At 35.3% G+C, this 18,112-nt stretch overlaps 4 protein-coding genes across 4 annotated transcripts; 2 read left to right on the forward strand and 2 right to left on the reverse strand.

The window, feature by feature from the left end:
- Positions 1–679: 679 nt before the first annotated feature.
- Positions 680–3,390, forward strand: LOC125825975 (triacylglycerol lipase 2-like). The gene is made up of 9 exons (XM_049505265.1): positions 680–875; positions 947–1,057; positions 1,633–1,773; positions 1,852–1,962; positions 2,048–2,191; positions 2,571–2,611; positions 2,722–2,801; positions 2,892–2,987; positions 3,071–3,390. Exons 1-9 carry the CDS (start codon positions 702–704, stop codon positions 3,388–3,390), a joined length of 1,218 nt encoding a protein of 405 aa, XP_049361222.1. The 5' UTR covers positions 680–701.
- A 2,803-nt stretch (positions 3,391–6,193) lies between these two features.
- LOC125825940 (uncharacterized) lies at positions 6,194–6,748 on the reverse strand. The gene has a single exon (XM_049505226.1). It carries the CDS (start codon positions 6,746–6,748, stop codon positions 6,194–6,196), a length of 555 nt encoding a protein of 184 aa, XP_049361183.1.
- A 153-nt stretch (positions 6,749–6,901) lies between these two features.
- On the reverse strand, positions 6,902–8,012 carry LOC125825941 (uncharacterized). Its single transcript, XM_049505227.1, has 2 exons — positions 7,221–8,012; positions 6,902–7,135 (listed from the first exon to the last, which is right to left on the reverse strand). The coding sequence occupies exons 1-2, from the start codon at positions 8,010–8,012 to the stop codon at positions 6,902–6,904; spliced, it is 1,026 nt and encodes a 341-aa protein (XP_049361184.1).
- A 1,909-nt stretch (positions 8,013–9,921) lies between these two features.
- On the forward strand, positions 9,922–17,745 carry LOC125825890 (uncharacterized). The gene is made up of 15 exons (XM_049505184.1): positions 9,922–10,160; positions 10,351–10,465; positions 10,557–10,668; positions 10,749–10,793; positions 10,875–10,942; positions 11,052–11,106; positions 11,182–11,261; positions 11,343–11,426; positions 13,131–13,244; positions 13,844–13,962; positions 14,420–14,537; positions 15,860–15,984; positions 16,113–16,263; positions 16,454–16,533; positions 17,283–17,745. The coding sequence occupies exons 1-15, from the start codon at positions 10,006–10,008 to the stop codon at positions 17,368–17,370; spliced, it is 1,509 nt and encodes a 502-aa protein (XP_049361141.1). The 5' UTR covers positions 9,922–10,005; the 3' UTR covers positions 17,371–17,745.
- Positions 17,746–18,112: the final 367 nt, after the last annotated feature.

Consider the following 18,112-nt stretch of genomic DNA (forward strand, 5'->3'; position numbering starts at 1 on the left):
TAAGGTGATAATATAAAAATCTACATATTACACTTGACGTTGATGATGCATATAACTTGATTTTTTTTCACTCTCTTTACACTATGTATGTATATCACGAAACTTCCACATATAATTGGTGGACCCCGACCGATACCCATTCTCTTAGAGTTAGTGTGTACGTTCATACTAAAAACTGGAAACAATAGTATATGAGTAGTGCGTTGTAAACAAAAGCAATAAATAAACTTTTTTAAAAGTGAAATAAATTATTAGTTTCGTTTTAGAGTTATTGATAGCCTTACAAAAAACTTCTCTACTTAACTAACTAAATTTAGACCCTCGATTTGCTACTGACAAGTAATCTCAAACGATTGTATGAATATGCACCTCTTAATAAAAAGCTGAGAGAAGTGTTGAAAACATTTCTAAGAATTTAGGAATGTATTTCACTCATATTGCAAAATGAAGGGGTATATTTACTATCAAGATAAAACTAATAATTCCTTCCATATCTTTATAAAAAGGTGTTGTATATATAAGATCCTCAAGTTAGTCAGTTGTGTCAAGGAGGAAAAAAGAAGAAGATAACAAGTCGTTTTCACACCAATCCATATTATTCCCCATCATGTCATGACTATAAATATTTGTCTCTTCTTTCACGTACAGTTCAACCATTGCCCATCAATATCCCTTCTCCATTCTACTAATTATAGATAGAAATGGCAATATCAATCTTGTCATGTTTACGTATTTTCACATTAGTTATGTTTGTGCTTGAGCCTAATCGAGTGTTAGGCTCAAGACACTTTGGTTTCATTAGTTATGGCGACAATGGGGCGGGTATGTGCGCCTCCACTGTCGCCACTCATGGTTACAAATGCCAAGAATTTGAGGTATATATATATTTTATTTCTTCAATTATATATCTATTAGTTTGGGAATCTTAATTATATATGTGTCTCAGGTAAAAACTGATGATGGATACATACTAAGTGTACAAAGAATTCCACAAGGCCGTGTAGGAGGAGGTGGGCAAATCAGGCAGCAAGTTTTGTTGCAGCATGGAGTTCTTGTGGTAATAATTGACACATTCACACTTGCTCTTTTTATCTTCTAAAATTGTTAATAATTGTAAAGTTGCACACAACAATGTAGATTAATATCAACATCCTGCCTATAGCAAGTTTCACAAGGAGGTTGGGGGACTAATGTCAGAGTCATGATCAAATATGACGCTTGCATAGTGTACTTCGTTAAAAAAAAAATTAGTTAATGATAAGCGTTTGATCCGGTCGAGCCGACAGATCCGATATTGGTGGAGTAAAACTCGGAGATAGCAAACTTTCACGATAAATTAAATATTATACTAAAAGAGTGATGATCATGATTTCTACTCATTATGATTTCTTAAGGTAGAAGGTTTATATGTCTGAAACCGACATTAAATATCTTCACCATTATGGCATCCAATACATTGCCAGTTGTGTAATTGATTGTTGCCAATTATTTCAATCCAAAAGTAAATATCCATATAGCTAGTTAGTGGTGGACCTTGTGCCAATCATTTTAAAAAATGATATATATAGTTAAAAAAAAAAAATGATTGTTTTCTTATCGTCAGTCTATATAACTTAAATAATTATTTTTAAGGATGGTGCAACATGGTTGTTGAGTCCACCGGAACAATCCTTGGCGATGATGTTAGCAGATGATGGTTTTGATGTTTGGATTTCGAATACCAGAGGAACCAGATACAGTCGTCGTCATGTCACCCTTGACGCTAGAGATTCGGTATCGTCAATTTTCAAATTATTTAAAAAAAACATAAACATTATATTAATGATTATTGAAGAAACAATTTGTTTGCAGGAATACTGGAATTGGTCATGGGATGAATTGATTGTTCATGATTTACCATCTGTTATTGACTTTATCTTCAAACAAACTGGACAGAAAATACACTATGTTGGTCATTCAATGGTATGTACGTTCGATCGATCGATCGATGAGATGGTTATACAATTTGTTTCAAATTTCATAGCCATAATATATATTAATGTAACAGGGAACTTTGATAGCTTTGGCATCATTCTCAGAAGGAAGAGAAATAGACAAAGTTAAATCAGCAGCATTACTCAGTCCAATTGCTTATTTGAGCCATATGACCACTGCACTTGGTGAAGTTGCTGCTAGAGCCTTTGTTGGTGAAGTTAGTATATATGTATATTTTATTCTGGTATAATATATAAATGTGTCTTTTAACTTAGTCTCATCTGATATCTATGTCCTCTAATTTTGGGTTTGCACAAGTGGAACTTAAATTCGTATAAAATTGAACAAATAGACATATTAGACATCCTACATGACAATTTTGTATTATGCCATGTAGGACACGTGTGTCTACTTGTTCAATTTTATATAAGTTTAAGTGTCTACGTACGCAGACCCAAAGTTAGAGGGCGTATATACCAATTACTGAAATCAAGTTGAAGGACATATTTATATATTATGCATTTAATTTATATATTACAATCCATCTCTCTTAATTACAAATATATTTATACATATATATTTGTGTGTGTCCGCAGATCACCACAATATTTGGTCTTGCTGAGTTTAATCCAAAGGGGTAAGTAAGTTAAATAACTTCACTAATTCATCATTTTAATTTATTTTTTATACAATTCTTATATATATATATTTTTTTTTAATTTGTAATTTGTTGGTTGAATTTTTTAGTGGACCTGTAAACAAATTGCTCAAGTTCTTCTGTGCTCAGCCAGGGGTAAATTGCTATGACTTAATGACTGCAATTACTGGTACTAACTACATTTACTTAATTAGTTATGTCAATTAGAACTATATATTTTAACAAATACTCTACAACTTATCTTACATCTTGATTAAAGGGAAGAATTGTTGTTTGAATTCCTCCACCGTTGAGATTTTCTTGAATGACGAGCCTCAATCCACTTCAACTAAGAACTTGGTGCATTTGGCTCAGAGTAAGTTATCTTAATTATGTTATTAGAGTCAGATTCATCGTGATACTTAATTTAATTTAATGAGTGAATATATATTGATGCAGCTGTTAGAGATGGCATACTTTCAAAATACGACTACGGGAGCAACTATAATTTGGAGCATTATGGTGAAACGAAACCTCCCAAGTATAATTTAGGCAACATTCCTCGTGATTTACCCCTATTTTTGAGCTACGGTGGGCAAGATGCACTGTCCGATAGCAAAGATGTTGAAACATTACTTGACTACCTAAAGTTTCACGATGTAGACAGATTGCATGTTCAGTACATCAAGAATTATGCTCATGCTGACTTCGTCATGGCAACCAACGCCAACGATCTTGTTTATAACCAAATTATTTCTTTTTTTAGGAACTATGCCTAGCTAAGACCCCTCATCAAAATTTGACCATGATGAGAATATGTACACAAAAATGTTCACGAATTATTATTATTATTGATTTGAATACTATGAATTATTATTTAATTTTTGAGCAAAGAGTCTATCGAAAGTAATTTTTCTATTTCATAAAAATAAGAATAATGTATACACACCATCTTTTCCACACCCCATTCATCAACTACATTGTTGTTATGTTCAACTCAAATCTCATTTCTTTTATATAAAATATTCCGATAGATTGTAATAGTTTTATAATATTACAAAGAAAATAAGATACATATTAGTGTTATTATAAAAAAAAGCGAGATAAAAGGATAAAATGATTACAATCTTTTTTAGAAAATATTGGTAGCTAGTTCCTATGTACTTTTTTTTATTTTTTATATTACATAGAAATCATCAAATTTGTCCATATTATTGTTATTAGCAAAATGGCCAAAGTCATCTGTAGCCACTCAAAGTTGTCCTCATTATTCATTTAGACACCTCAACTACACCTAGTACCTATTGAACACCTCTACCACCCCAGATTTGAACCATCTAAGCATTTTTTGCCTACATGGCAAATCGTTTGTGATTCACGCAAATCAGGCGCGTGAATTATTTTTTCTCCCATTTTTTACCCTGCATTTAAGACATCCAACGTTAAAATCTTCTTCTTCCCCCAAATACATTTTAGAACCCTAATCCCCAATTCTCTCTTCTTCCTCTAAATATCCAACGTTTCTCTCTTCTAAATCAGTTGTGTTTTATCAAATGTCACAAAGTTCAGTGAATATCGAGGAAGTCGATGTATGTAAGTGTGGTTATTATTGTCGACTGAAAACTTCGAGGACTCCATTGAACCCAGGTCGTCGATTTTTTGGATGCAAAGCATCAAAGGTTTGTAGTTATTTGAACAAAGACTACTGTTATTGTATTATTTGAAAAATCAACATTTTTGTATATTTATTACTATTATGTGGTTTGTAGGAAAATGGTGGATGTGGCTATTTTAGATGGATTGATCCGTCACTTGAAAATGTTGATGAATCATTCTTAATGAATAGATTCATAGATGGTCATAATCCGATTGATCGACTAAAGAGAAAAGTGAAAGAGCTTGAAGAAGAAAGGGATTCTTTGAAATTTCAATTGAATGAAAATGAAGAGAAGTTGATGGTATTGAACAAGAAGCTCAAGGAAGTTAAACTCCAAAGGGATTGGGAAAATGTCAAATTTAACCGAGTTGTGATTGTTTTTCTTTGTCTGCTAACTATAGAATGGTTCTTTAATATTGTGTAGTTCAAAATTGTAGTACTTAATTGTTTAGTTTTGCAGTAGTTAGGAGGCTATTTCACGTAATTAGTGTTGTACTTTATTGGTCTGTTAAGTTCATATTTTATATCAAATTGGAAGTTTGAATGTGAATTGATCAGTGTCTCTTTTGTAACTTCTAGTGTGAATTGATCACTTTCTCTTTTATTACTTGCCTCTGTTTTATAACTTGCATATAACTTGCCTCTGTTTGTTAACTTGCCCTGTGTTCTGAAATTAGTTCTGAGATCGACTTACCCTGTGTAATTGTTGTTCAAAAACTGAGCTAATAACACAAATGCATGGCTGGAAAATACATAACACAAAGTCATGGTTGAAAAATACATAACACAAATGCATTGAGAGGTAATAAACAACCATTGTCTTGCATGGTTCAAAAATACATAGTCTTGCTAACACAAAGGCATGGTTCAAAAATACATCACACGAGTGTTCAAAATAAACTAAAGAGTAGCTTGTTGAAGACCCTTTTAACATGGGCCAAATCATAACAACTTTCTAAATGAACTACTTTTAGTTTTTCCTGTTTGCTTTCATTTGTTGCAACTGTGAGGTGCTAACTGCATCTTTTCCCTTCCATTTTAGGCCACGAGGTTTAAAGCCAATGTCTATATTGGTTGGTGAAGCACTCTTCAATTTTGTTGGCCCATGTAGAATCTTCTCACTTGATGTACCAGGCTATAATATAAGAAAGAAAGTGTAAGATAAGGTAAGATCATAATATAGCTATCAGAATATACACCAAAACAGAGTAAACATACATTAAATACTTGGGCTCCAGTTGTAGGATTAGAGTAAACACCAAAACCAGTTGCAGGCCTTCTGTTACCTCCAGTAGCAGCAGCAAATGAGGCAGAATTGTACGGTCTTTTGTGACCTGATAAAGGTGGCAGTTGACTAGAAGAACTATCACTTTCAGTAACAATTGGGGTCCCTCTTACATTAGCTTTTTTTCTTCCCAATCCTCTTCCAGTCCCAACTTGAACCCTATTTTGAGGACGTCTTGGCACAGATTCTGTGTCAACACAAATAGAACTTGGTTGACTTGATTGTGTAGTTGCATATGTGGTTCTGAAAGTAGAATGCGATGGACCTCCCATTGTAGACTATATAGCATAAATAAGGATATATGAATAACTTGTAGATCAATAAGAAAATGTAAATGAATTATTAAATCTAATCTTACTGTTGTTTGAGTAGTTCTTGGCACAACAGTGGTATCAGCACAAACAGAACTTTGTTGACTTGATTGTGTTCTAACCTATTGAACAAAAATAAGGAGCTATGAATAACTTATACAATGAAAATTAACGCAAATGAATATGTAAATCAAATCTTACTCCTGTCTGAGAATAACTTTGTTGGCTTGAATTTCCTTGACTTGTAGGTTGAGAAGTGCTCCCCCTCGTATACTGTGTCACCGCAAAATAAAATATATGATTATAATATATATAAACTTTTAAGCAATTTACAAATGTGAATATGAAGTATTACTTACTCTTGCACACACAGCTTTGTTATGACCAGTTTTCTTGCATATGGTACGTGTCATCTTTACTCCTTTTCTTGAAAGTTTCCCCCATTTTTTTGGCTCATCCTTACTCTTTCTTCTCTTCTTGCCAGGTCTGCCTGGCATTTTTCTTGGTTTTGGAGGCTCTATTGATGGATTTGTAGTTTTAGGCCACATCCTCATATTGGGAATAGGTTGGATAAAATGGATGTAAGCCTTGAGAAATGTTTCCTTCTTATACCAGTGCTCTACATGTTGATCAGGATCTTGATTCAAGTAATAATAAGCACAAATAGCATGAGGGCAAGGAATACCTCTCAACATCCACAACCTACAGTCACAATGTTTCTTCTCCAAGTCAACAACAAATGAATATTCCCCCTCACTAATCTCAAAACCATTCAACCCATTCCATTGAACATTACAATTATTTGAATACTCCTTGTTTCTTTCTAGTATTGCCCTTGCCATAGGTGCAATGTCTGATATCCATGTTTCAGCAAATTTGATCATGTCTATATGTTTGTTCATCATTTTATGCCTAATATCCTCTAACATGGTAATAATTGATTTATGTCTAGCAGTTAAGATCCAAGAATTGAAAGTCTCACACATGTTATTTTCTACAACATCACACTTGGAGTGAGTTTGGAAAAAGGCCCTAGATCAATTTCTGGGATCATAATGTAGCAAGTCCTCTGTTATTTCCTTCTTACCTAGCTTGGACATTGCATGAACTTCTTCTCCAAACTTGACTTCAAAGGAGGCCTTTGAGCATCTCCAAAATTGTTTCCTTCTTTCTTCTCCTTTCCAGTTCACATGCCAGTTACTCCATATATGTCTAGCACACATCCTTTTCTCAACATTTGGTAACAACTCTGACAAGACAGGAATAAGTCCCTAACAAAAAATATGTACAAAATAAGTAATTGAAGAAGTAAAGATCAAATTAAAACTAAAATATAAAAAAATGTATAATCAATACCTTTTGCATAACTGACATTACAGTCAAACCTTCACCAGTTCCCAAGTTTAGATCAGCAATTAAATACCTTATGAACCAGCTCCAACTATGTTTTGTTTCTGTATCCACAACTGCCCAGGCAATGGGATACATTTGATTGTTCTCATTCTTTCCAACAACAACTAATAGCTCACCTTTACAAGCTCCCTTAAGAAAACAACCATCAAATCCAATTATATTCCTACACCCCTCCAACCATCCTTGCTTAAATGCATGAAAGCACACATAAAAATACACAAAAAGGTTCTTTCCTGGTTCAGTTTCCTTATCAATTTTTACCCAACAAGAGCTTCCAGGATTGGTTTGTTTGATCATATCTGCATAGTCACACAATCTGGCAAATTCGACTTTCCAATCACCCATGTTTTCCTTCATAATCCTCTGTTTAGCCCTGTAACAAAGAGTCTTACCAACATAAAGACCCAATGTCTTTCTAACCAAATCTTGAATTTCCCAAATCCTTATGTATGGTTGAGATACAATTCTGTCCTTAAACTTTCTAGCAATTAACTTTGAATTACATAACTTGTTCCTGTTTAATGGAATACACTTGTGAACAGGATGATAGTTCTTCACAATGAAATCACCTGAGTCCCTGTGAATGGAAGCATATAACAACCACTTACAGTTAGCATTTTTGCACTTCACCCTCACTCTATGTTTTTCATTAGGTCTTAACTTTATCTGCCTCCTGTACTCTACAGCATAATCTGCTACTGCTTTCCTGAACTGATTTGCACCCTCAAAGACCATTCCAAGCTCAAATATTGAAACTTCACAATTTTCATCATACCTAACTTTTTTGCTTCTCCTTCTAGTAGGTATATCTACTCCCCTAACAGCATCCACATCTAGTTGTTCATCACTATCATCACTTCAACAGTCTGAGCTATCAATATAATCCTCATCTCCACCTAATTTTCCTGCATATTTGATAGTTTTATTTTTTCCAATATCCTCAAAGCCTCTATCTATACCACCAGCCTCTCCAACTGGTATTTCTTCAAATTCAGTAGCCTTTTTTCTCTGTTTTTTGTTTCTTCTTTCTTGTCTAAAAGCTCTCAACTCCTCATCAATATCTGAACCATCTTCTGAAGGTATATCTAGATCTGAATCACTACTCAAGAAATCAGATTCACCTTCTCCACCTAGGTTATCATCCACACCATCTCTACCTAGGTTATCATCCACACCCTCTTCACCAATGTTAACATCAACACCCTCACCACCAAGGTTAACAGCCTCACCTTCTCCACTTAGGTCAACAGCCTCACCTTCTCCACCTAAGTTAACAGCCTCACCCTCTTCACCAAGATCAACATCAACACCTTCACCACCAACATTAGTTAGATAGCCTCTAGGTCCCTCAGTGTCAAGTAAGGGTTCATCTAATACATGACAGACAAATACTTCAAAAGTGTCCTCATGTTTTAATTCTTTAATTAGGTGTAGGAGATGTTGGTCAGTTGTAATTAGGACCCATTTTTTATTTAATAAATCCTTCACATAAAAGCCTCCAACAGTTTCATACCCTAATTCTTTAGTATAATACAGTAGTTCCAAAATGGAAAAGTGGTCCTTAATAATATACCTGAGTGCAGACACACAGTTTCCAACATAAGTAGGGACAGATATCTCGGATAAGATTCCACCGTGGTAAATCTTTGTAAATATAACGCTTTCCTCCATGGTCAATTGTTAGCCCTACAAAATATCAAACAAACCCTAGCTTAAGATAACGGAATATACTCATATATCCCATACAACAACTAAAAAACAAAGTTTAAAGCATATTTTCTGGGTAATAGTAAAGAATGGACAGAATATCCGCAAAAATCACAAACCCTATATTTTTACAAAACCCTAGCTTTTTGGAATTCATTTAACAAAGCATGTAAAAATCATTAACAATCCTAACTTACACAAGGAAATCTTCAAGATTGTAACACGAACAAGACGAATCCAACTTCAATCTGGAGGAAATCGCGAAGATGGAGAGCTTCAATTTGGAAAAAATCGCGAAGAGAGAGAGAGAAGTGTTCTGTCAATTTTAACGATTTAGGAATCTTCCCCAATTAAGACATTTACAAATACACGTCGGATACACGTGGTAGTTGTTAAATGGTTATTCTATACACGTCGGATACACGTGGGGAGCTTAAATACACGCGCCTTGGCCGTTTATGAAAAGTGATAAAAAAATGCTTAGATGGTTCAAATCTGGGGTGGTAGAGGTGTTCAATAGGTACTAGGTGTAGTTGAAGTGTCTAAATGAATAATGAGGACAACTTTGAGTGGCTACAGATGACTTTGGCCTAGCAAAATCTATAGTATTTTTTCTTGCTACATGAAACTCTAAAATGAAATAGGTTGATTCCACATATCTATTTTGGGAGGTCCATTAGGAAAATAGTTTTGTAATATGAGATATTTAACGAAACTTTTAGAAGATCAAAAATGTTTTTTCTTTTCAATCAATAATTAACTTTTTATTTATTTATTAAAAAAGAGGTGTTTGGAAGCACTTTTAAAAAGCTTAATTAAATACTAATTGCTACAAAAATATTCTTAAAATTTATTGATACAAAAAAAAATATAATCGCAAAAAAGAAAGATTTTTAAGTTGATTTTAGTAGTTTAATTAAACCGCAAAATAAAAAAACCGGTTGTGATACCGGTCTGCCACCCGGATATATAGTGGGAAATAGATAAAACTATTTTATCCGTTCCCTATAGAGAGACAACAATGGCGCTGAGCTTCTTCTCTCCGCCTGCTCTTCCAATCCATCGCATTACCTGTCAAGCTCTCTCCGTTGCTGTCCCATCAGTAGCAGTAGCACCTCTCCCTGTAAACCCTAATTCTTCCTTGTCCTGCGCCCTCAACTGCACTCATTTCCAATCGTACGTAAATTCTTCTCTCTTCTCATTATGTTATGGTACCGTAATTTTGATATGATATGATATGATGATTTGGTATATATCATACCATGCGTAGCCCTATATTAAGCTGTATACATAGTTTAAGTGGAAGACAGAGGTTTCATTTGCCTCAATATTTTGCTTTTTTGTTGAACTGCATCTAATTTGACAGGTGTTCTGGTTGTACTCAAGAGTACAATCTACATCATCCGGTTGTAATTGATGAAGCTATTGGTTTCTTCAACAAGCTCGGAATCAAAGATTTTTCCTTTGACTCCTGTAGATTAGTATGTAATCGCTTGCTTGCTCATTTTTCAAATTCTATGATTTTACGGCATCTATCACTTGTAAGCTAGATTAACTGTCTTGTGAATGCAGTGGGGATGGAGGTGTCGGGCTAAGCTGGCTGTTCGCGGTTCATCCACCAACCCCTTGATTGGGCTTTATGAGGAGGGCACTCATAATGTTGTTGATATCCCTGATTGTAAATGTATGCTATTTGGATATTTACATATCTGCTTATTGTATAGACAATGTATATAATTATCTAAGTCCGGCATCTTTTTGCAGCTCATCATCCAAACATCAATGCTGCTGTTCAGCTCCTGAAGAAAGGCTTGTTCTTAATCCACCCCCCAATTTATGTGAATGAATTATACGTACTATTCCTTCTTCTCATTTGGATATTACATCCAGGGATAATTGAGTTGAATGTTGAACCATATGATGAAGATCAAGGCACTGGTGACCTGAGGTATGTTCAGGTGAGAAAAACATATAAGTTTTCAGAGGAAACATTTAGGTTGGTGAGATAGTTTGATGGAGATTTTTTGGTGTTTTTTATTTACTAAGGTGCTACTCCTTGTTGTGCAGATGGCCGTCACCACACATGATACCTCCCTTCCTATCCCGGAGAGATATAAGAATGGTTTGTACATGATATACTGAATAAGAGGCTTATGATTATTCTTTGATGGTGTTGATAGAAATTCTCTCATTTCAGGTAAAGTGCAGGTCTCTTTGGTTTGGAATTCGAGAAGCGAGAATTCAGCTAACACCGGAAAATTAAATGCTTTAGCCAATGTAAGAAATTGATGTTAGCAATACTAGATTTCGTCATCAATGAATTACATTAATTTTACAGAATCTAACTTGCTATTGTAGTTCCTATGGGGCAACGGTGGGCCAAAGAGAAAAGTTCATTTAATTCATTCAGTTTGGGCTAATTTCCAGACATCATCAAATAATGTGAGCAAATATCTCTCTCTCTGAATGGATGCCAATAATATATGATTGGAACTTTTCGCTCATAGTTTGGCCAGTATGAGGTCCTTTCGTACACTGTGTGAGATCTAAACAAAAGCATGCTACTAATCATAGCTCGTTTACTTACCTTAAAGTATCCCATCAATTTATTCTTGGTTTCCATTTCCTAGCCGATGCAAAATTGAGATGCATAGCTTGTAGTCTGTTTCATTTTTCCTAGCCGATCCGAAATTGAGATGCATAGCTTGTAGTCCGTTCATTTTGCAGTGTCTATCTCTTCAATTGGGAATAAATGTTTTTTTTTTATGTTAAAAAACAACTAAAACATATAGCTTTTTTAAATGAAAAAGTTAAAGCAACTTAATGGTTTTGGTGCTGTCATTTTTTCAAATATACTCTCTTCATACTTGTATGTTAAATTTGTTAGCTCAAGTTTCTGTAAAAGGAGTAGTTCACCGTGTTAAATATGAGCTTCTTATAAAAGTTGGGAAATTGGCAGTGGAGTTTTGTGGCTGGCTAATGAATTTAAGACCCCTTCTACCCGTTCCAATTATAGAAATAGACCTCCCGTTCCATGAAATGGATGAGATACATGGCTCCTAAATTGAAGGGAGTAGTTTCATAGAGAAAAGAAAACTCTTGCTCCTTGGCGAGGTTGCATGAAGTGAAGATATTTTAGTTTTGGCATAATACATAAATATGCCCTTTTACTTGGTTTCAGCTGACATCTATCCCCTCCGACTTTGGGTGTGCACAAGTAGACACTTAAACTTGTATAAAATTGAACTTGTATGTCATAAGGACGCATGTGTCTACTTGTTCAATTTTGTACAAGTTTGAATGTCTACTTGTGCACACTCAAAGTTGAAGGGCATCAATGGCATTTGAAGCCAAGTTAAAGGGCACATTTATTTATTATGCCTTTAGTTTTTGCTTTTATTCAAGAACCTGGTAACAGGGAAGTCTCAACTTGACAACAAAAACCACAACACATGATAATTACAAATGGTTCTTGTAACTTTCTCGTTTTAAGGGTTACTGGAGGGTAAAGGCATCAAACATTCAGATTCTTAAGGTTGTGATCCTGGCTTTGTGCTCCCTATACTGTCTTGTCCAACAGAACTGCAAAGTTATTTGAATGTAGATACTGAACTACATTGGCGCCTTTTTCTTTGAATAGGTTACTGAACAGTGTAGTTTTACTTGTCACATCTCCATGATTTTTTTTTTTAAAATGGTAAAGTTCTTTCACATCTCCATGATTTCGAACAAAGTCAATGAGAAAGACTTGTGAATTTCCTATCTTATGCATGAAAATTATTTGAACGTTCTTGCTCATATAAGAATCTTTCTCGGTTTGATATATAAGAATTTGGTGTTAGTGTACCTATTGTGATATCAGCTATGTCAACTGGATCATAGTCTAAGACTCCTCAAAAGTAAGTTGTTTCTTCAGAGTTTAGCCAGTGTGCTTTAGATTATTATACAGATTTTAGTAGATCAAATATTGTGAATAACAAACGTCAATACCATTTGTATTGTTGCATGCAAAATTTATCAAGATTTCTCCTTTCCAGATTCCACTAAACCTTGTCAGCTGCACTGCTAATATTGAACTAATCTACTGTATTTTGATATCTTGATAAGAGTGCCGCAGTTTGTTGATATCTTCTTGCTGGCATGCAGATTATATTTGGAAACAGATGGAGACATTTGTTAGGGGAAAGAGATTTCTGGGAGCACATTGGAGGGATTGATGTCTCTTTAGTTCCATCAAGCTTTGGGCAAGCAAATACGCGGGTAGAACTCCTAAAAATGGATCTTATTTGTTTTTTTCTTAAAGGAAAGATCAATCATGTGTTATAGCATTTCCTTGTGCTCCACTTAAGTAGCATAGACGAGACATAGAACAGATTTCATGGATCAAGCACGATAATGGATTGTTCCAGCCTGAGTCTTCTATGAATAAGGTTCTCAGTACTCCAGAAAATTTAGACACGGCAGGAATAAGCATCCATGAATCCTTATTACAGCCACTTATCAGGAAAAAAGAATAGAATCTTTATTCTGTACATTGGACGTGTCTTCTTTTGGGTAAATAACTCAGTTTCATTCTTTTCCTACCTTCTTCTGCTTCTGGTTTTAGTCTTGGGCCAATCAACAACTTCTGACCTTGCAATGGCTTGTTTTTGATGATTACTTTCTTATTTTAGTTTACACTAAACCCACTTAAGGATGACCTAAACTTGGTTTGAGCCACAGAACATGCAATTTTCTAGGGGCATATTTCTCATCATCATCTTTTTCTTATTTTGGTAACCCACCATACAACCTTGACCGATTTTCCCATTACCACACGTTTTCCCTCGATTTTACTTAATTTGTTTGTCATTCTTTAGGCTTTTGATTCTTTGCTGCGGAAGTTACAGAAATATGTCCCTCAAGGTGCATCAGTTGTTGATCTCTATGCAGGAGCTGGTGTAATTGGTTTGTCTTTGGCTGTTTCAAGGAAATGCAGGTCGGGATAATAGTCCTCTACCCCTTTTATTGACCTACTGTCTGTTTTAGTCAGTCCCAAAAAGATTAATCTCTCTGGAAATGGAAAATTCTATCATATTCAAAAATTGAAGTTAACAGTTGATAAAATCACTTCGTATTATTTCAATTATTTTTCCATGTGCATTATTTTGAATTTGATGTGACATTTTTACAGCATTTTCATTTCTCTCCCTTATGTGGATAAATATCCGTTCACATCTTCTAGGTATAGTTTTAACACATCTATAGCGAACTTAGATCTGATAAGTTGTCTGAAGATAACATGTCTGAACTCCCCTCTTTTAATTTATGTTTAAACCTTAAAGTCAACTAAGTCAATCGAATTTGGACAGAGTCAGTTTCAAAGCACTTCCAATCAATTCTCTTAACTTGAACAGTATAACTCCAAGATTCCTAAGAATTTGTTTTCTTCTCAGGTCAGTTAAATGTGTTGAGGTTAACAAAGAGTCCAGACAATCTTTTGAGAAGACAGTGGAGCGCTTGCCTACAAATGTCGAAAGCAATATCAGCTGGCACCATGCAGACGCTTCAATAGTAAGTCTGAACAAGTCAATTACATATGTCATCACAAACATATGATTTCATCACAAACATGCACCACTTTGTTTTTAGTCGCATAAACTTGTCTGCATTTTTACTTCAATATATGGTTTTTGAGATCTATTTATGTGTTCATACGGATACTGAGAAACACACTTCTGTTTTATCATGTACATCTACATATAGATTTTTGTCTTGCAAGTGTGATAGAATTGATTCAAGAATAGATAGGATGTAGCATTACAAAATTACATGGGACATACTGCAGTAGGAACGTGACCATCTACTCAAAATGCACCCTCAGCTAAGACTAGTAGCCAATGGTATTTCAATCATGGTGCACATGCCTACACCTAGAAGTTCTAAGCAGAGCAATGCATATATCCTACACAGATACTTGAAAGGGATCTGCTTATTGTGAAAGGCTCTATTGTTACTTTCTTTCCGAACAAACTGCAGACTATTAGTAATCCCGTTTCAGTAGACACTTTTGCCAATTGTAATCCCGACTATCTTGGATAAGCTACTGTAATTCAGTAGGCCATGCATCAAATTATCTTCTCATCAAGCTATTTTGGCCTGCCCTGTATACTTTTGCAGCTATTCTGTATTAGTATCATAGAAAAACAGCTTGATTAAGTGGAGTTTCTCCATTTCAGAAGTTTTGTCTTAGTAGCCAATCTGGTCCTACATAAAATCCACAAAATGGAGCTACATCGTAAGATGTGATGATAATTGTATTCCAATCAACCTTGGTCACTATCATCCTCAAGTAGAAGTAGTACTTTGATTGGGAAACCTGATGCAATTCTGAAAATTACCTCATAGGTTCTCTATTATTGGAAGAACTGCCTTAATGAGTCTTCTAAGTTCAATTTTCTTCCACTTGGCCAGTTCCGTTTCACACTATGGTGAGTTCACTCACAGTGGTGACATTGGCAGTACACGTGTATGTCTGTTTCTTTATTCCCTCTTCTTTAAGTTTGGAAAAGCAGCAACATATGGAGAGCTGTTGATTCACTCTGTAAAAAGTAGGAAATTGGAAAAAGAGGTCAGTGCTTCGCTAATTTCTGCGGTTAATTAAACTGTATAAGGTTATCATTTATTTGCTTCATCATAGTTAACATTATCATATCTCTTGGACCTCTTAGTTCAATTCTGGAGAAAACTCTACTGGTGGAAACTTTGCAATGTCTTCGTAGACTCAACTTGTTTTAATTTTCTTTTCCAGACCTAGAACTCCGTTGGTATGCTGAATATCTGTCTGTGATTTTGATGGTGTGTATAAGTTTCACTTGAACTTACAACTTGCATAGGAACCAACTTCATGGCTCTTGGGATCGGATGTTGTTGTGGTTGACCCTCCGAGGAAAGGACTGGACCCGTCCTTGGTGAAGGAACTACGGCACATCTCAGCAGTGGAATTCAGAACATCTAAAAGGTGGAGTGAAGGGAAATTCTATGAAGTAAATTGGTTGCTATATATGTTATGAAAATTCATGATCATTGATGTACTACAGCATTTGAGGATGCTCCTGTCATTCACATATGTTTTATTGGTTATGTTAGACCTGAAAAGGTCAAAGACGAGAAGAGACCGTGGATCCTGCGTGCCAGAGAAGATTCAATTCAAATTGAAAGCACAACTGTACATGAGGAAAATCAATCATTGCCTCAAACGCTTATCTATATTAGCTGTGGCTGGGAAAGTTTTAAAGAGGTATATGTGGCCTTCAAATTCATATTAGAAAATTCAGATTGAGATGCAGCTCTTTGATCTTTCTGTCTTCATACAATTTGTTTGAACTATCATTCAGTTCCATCAAGTTTTTGGTTCATAAGATGCCATAAAACTTTGGGTACTGAATTATGTCATCTTGAAGCTGATGATAGGCCCTTTTTTCATGCAGGATTGCTCGTCACTGCTAGCTAGTAAGGAATGGCATTTGCATAAAGCCCATGGCTTTAATTTCTTTCCTGGAACACAAAGGTTTTGCCTTTCCCTTAGTCCTACAGACAAGTTTAAACTTGTATTTGTTTCAACTAACATTAAATTTCATCCAACATGGTTACAATAACTTCTATTATTTATTATTGCCATTCACGTATATGCATAATAAACACATCTGCTTGAAGGAAGAAACTCTGTGCTGCACAAAAAATTGTGAATGGTCTTCCAGCATAGTGTTATATCCGTGCCACTATGGAGAAGAGGATGGAAGATTCTCAATCACTGCTCACAAATACTGACATTTCTGTTCACATCACTTCTATGTGGAAATCGCTACTCTATGTAGTGTTAGATGTGCTGAAGGGACTTACTAATTTTGACTAAGCCTGTCGTTAGGACATTTCTAAATTTGAGATTGTGCGTTGGTGGTCACTGATTGTTGAGAAATATAGGTCTCAACTGGAACTCAGCAATCCCATTGGTGATAGCAAGGGAATGAAAGACATCACAGAAGATCAGTAGGTTGAAGGGCTGGGGTTCGTAGATGCTCACTATAGACACCAAAAAGAAAGATTTGTTTTTTCTATTTAGGACATAGATAATTCTTGTTAAATAAGTGTTCCCCTTACCTTTTTTTTCCTTTGTTTTATTTTTAAACTCCTCTTCCTTATGCATATTGTTATCTTCTTCTTTTTCTAGATCCTGTCCCTTGCTTTGTTGGTAGTGCTTTTGCTTGAAGCTTCATTCTTTTGACAGCTTTGGTGATCTTTTAATCTAACTGGATGCAGTATTGAGATTCTAGCTGTGTTTAAACGAGGCAGAGGAGCTAGCACCAAGAAGAAGAAATCGGGAAAAAAGCAAAAGAGACCCCACTGAAGAATTCAGTAAAATAAAGGCCAACAATAAAGCTCATATTCGACTGAAGTAAATTACAAGGAACAGAAGGGTAGAGAGGAGGAGGCGTGCTCTGAAATTTTTTTGAAGGCAGAAGATCAATCCTCATGATTGCTGTTCTTACCTTATGGGTCAGTCAATGTGACTCTCGCGTGCCCAAGTGTCCAACTGCTGTATAATTTACTAGTGTGGAAGTCATTTGGTGTGTAACCAAGAATGTTTTGTTTCACTCATTTCTGGTCTCACATCCATAGCATTGTATTTTGCAAGAAGCAAATAGTGCTGGGGACTGTTTTGGGTAGAGAGAGGTATTCACGATTTCATGTATAGCAGAAAATAATCTTTTTGGCTCTTCAAGCATCTTCCTGGCCTTTCAGTTTGTTCTCTCAATTGTTTCTTTTCTTATGTTGCTATGAGTAACGGAGCAGTTGGACATCTGGATGCTTTGTGTGACGAACGTAGAATAGTAGCTATATTGTTGCTCTTAACTCTATGCTATGCAAAATGAGTGATGCACATAAACAGTTCTTCTAAAGCAATTTCTGAAAGGAAATTGGATGTGGCAGACATCAATATTGTTAGTTTTCCTTTCTCATGTTCATGGGTCTTTGAAGATCGTGTCAAGAGTCTGAGCACAAATGCAGGATATTTGTGGCTGCTGGTCAGTTTTACATGTTGATGACCCTGTTGGTGATACACACATGGTTCATGACTACAAATTCAG

This window comes from Solanum verrucosum, unplaced genomic scaffold (genome assembly GCF_900185275.1).
Source record: "Solanum verrucosum unplaced genomic scaffold, falcon-dt-bn FXZP01000161.1, whole genome shotgun sequence".
Classification (NCBI taxonomy): domain Eukaryota; kingdom Viridiplantae; phylum Streptophyta; class Magnoliopsida; order Solanales; family Solanaceae; genus Solanum; species Solanum verrucosum.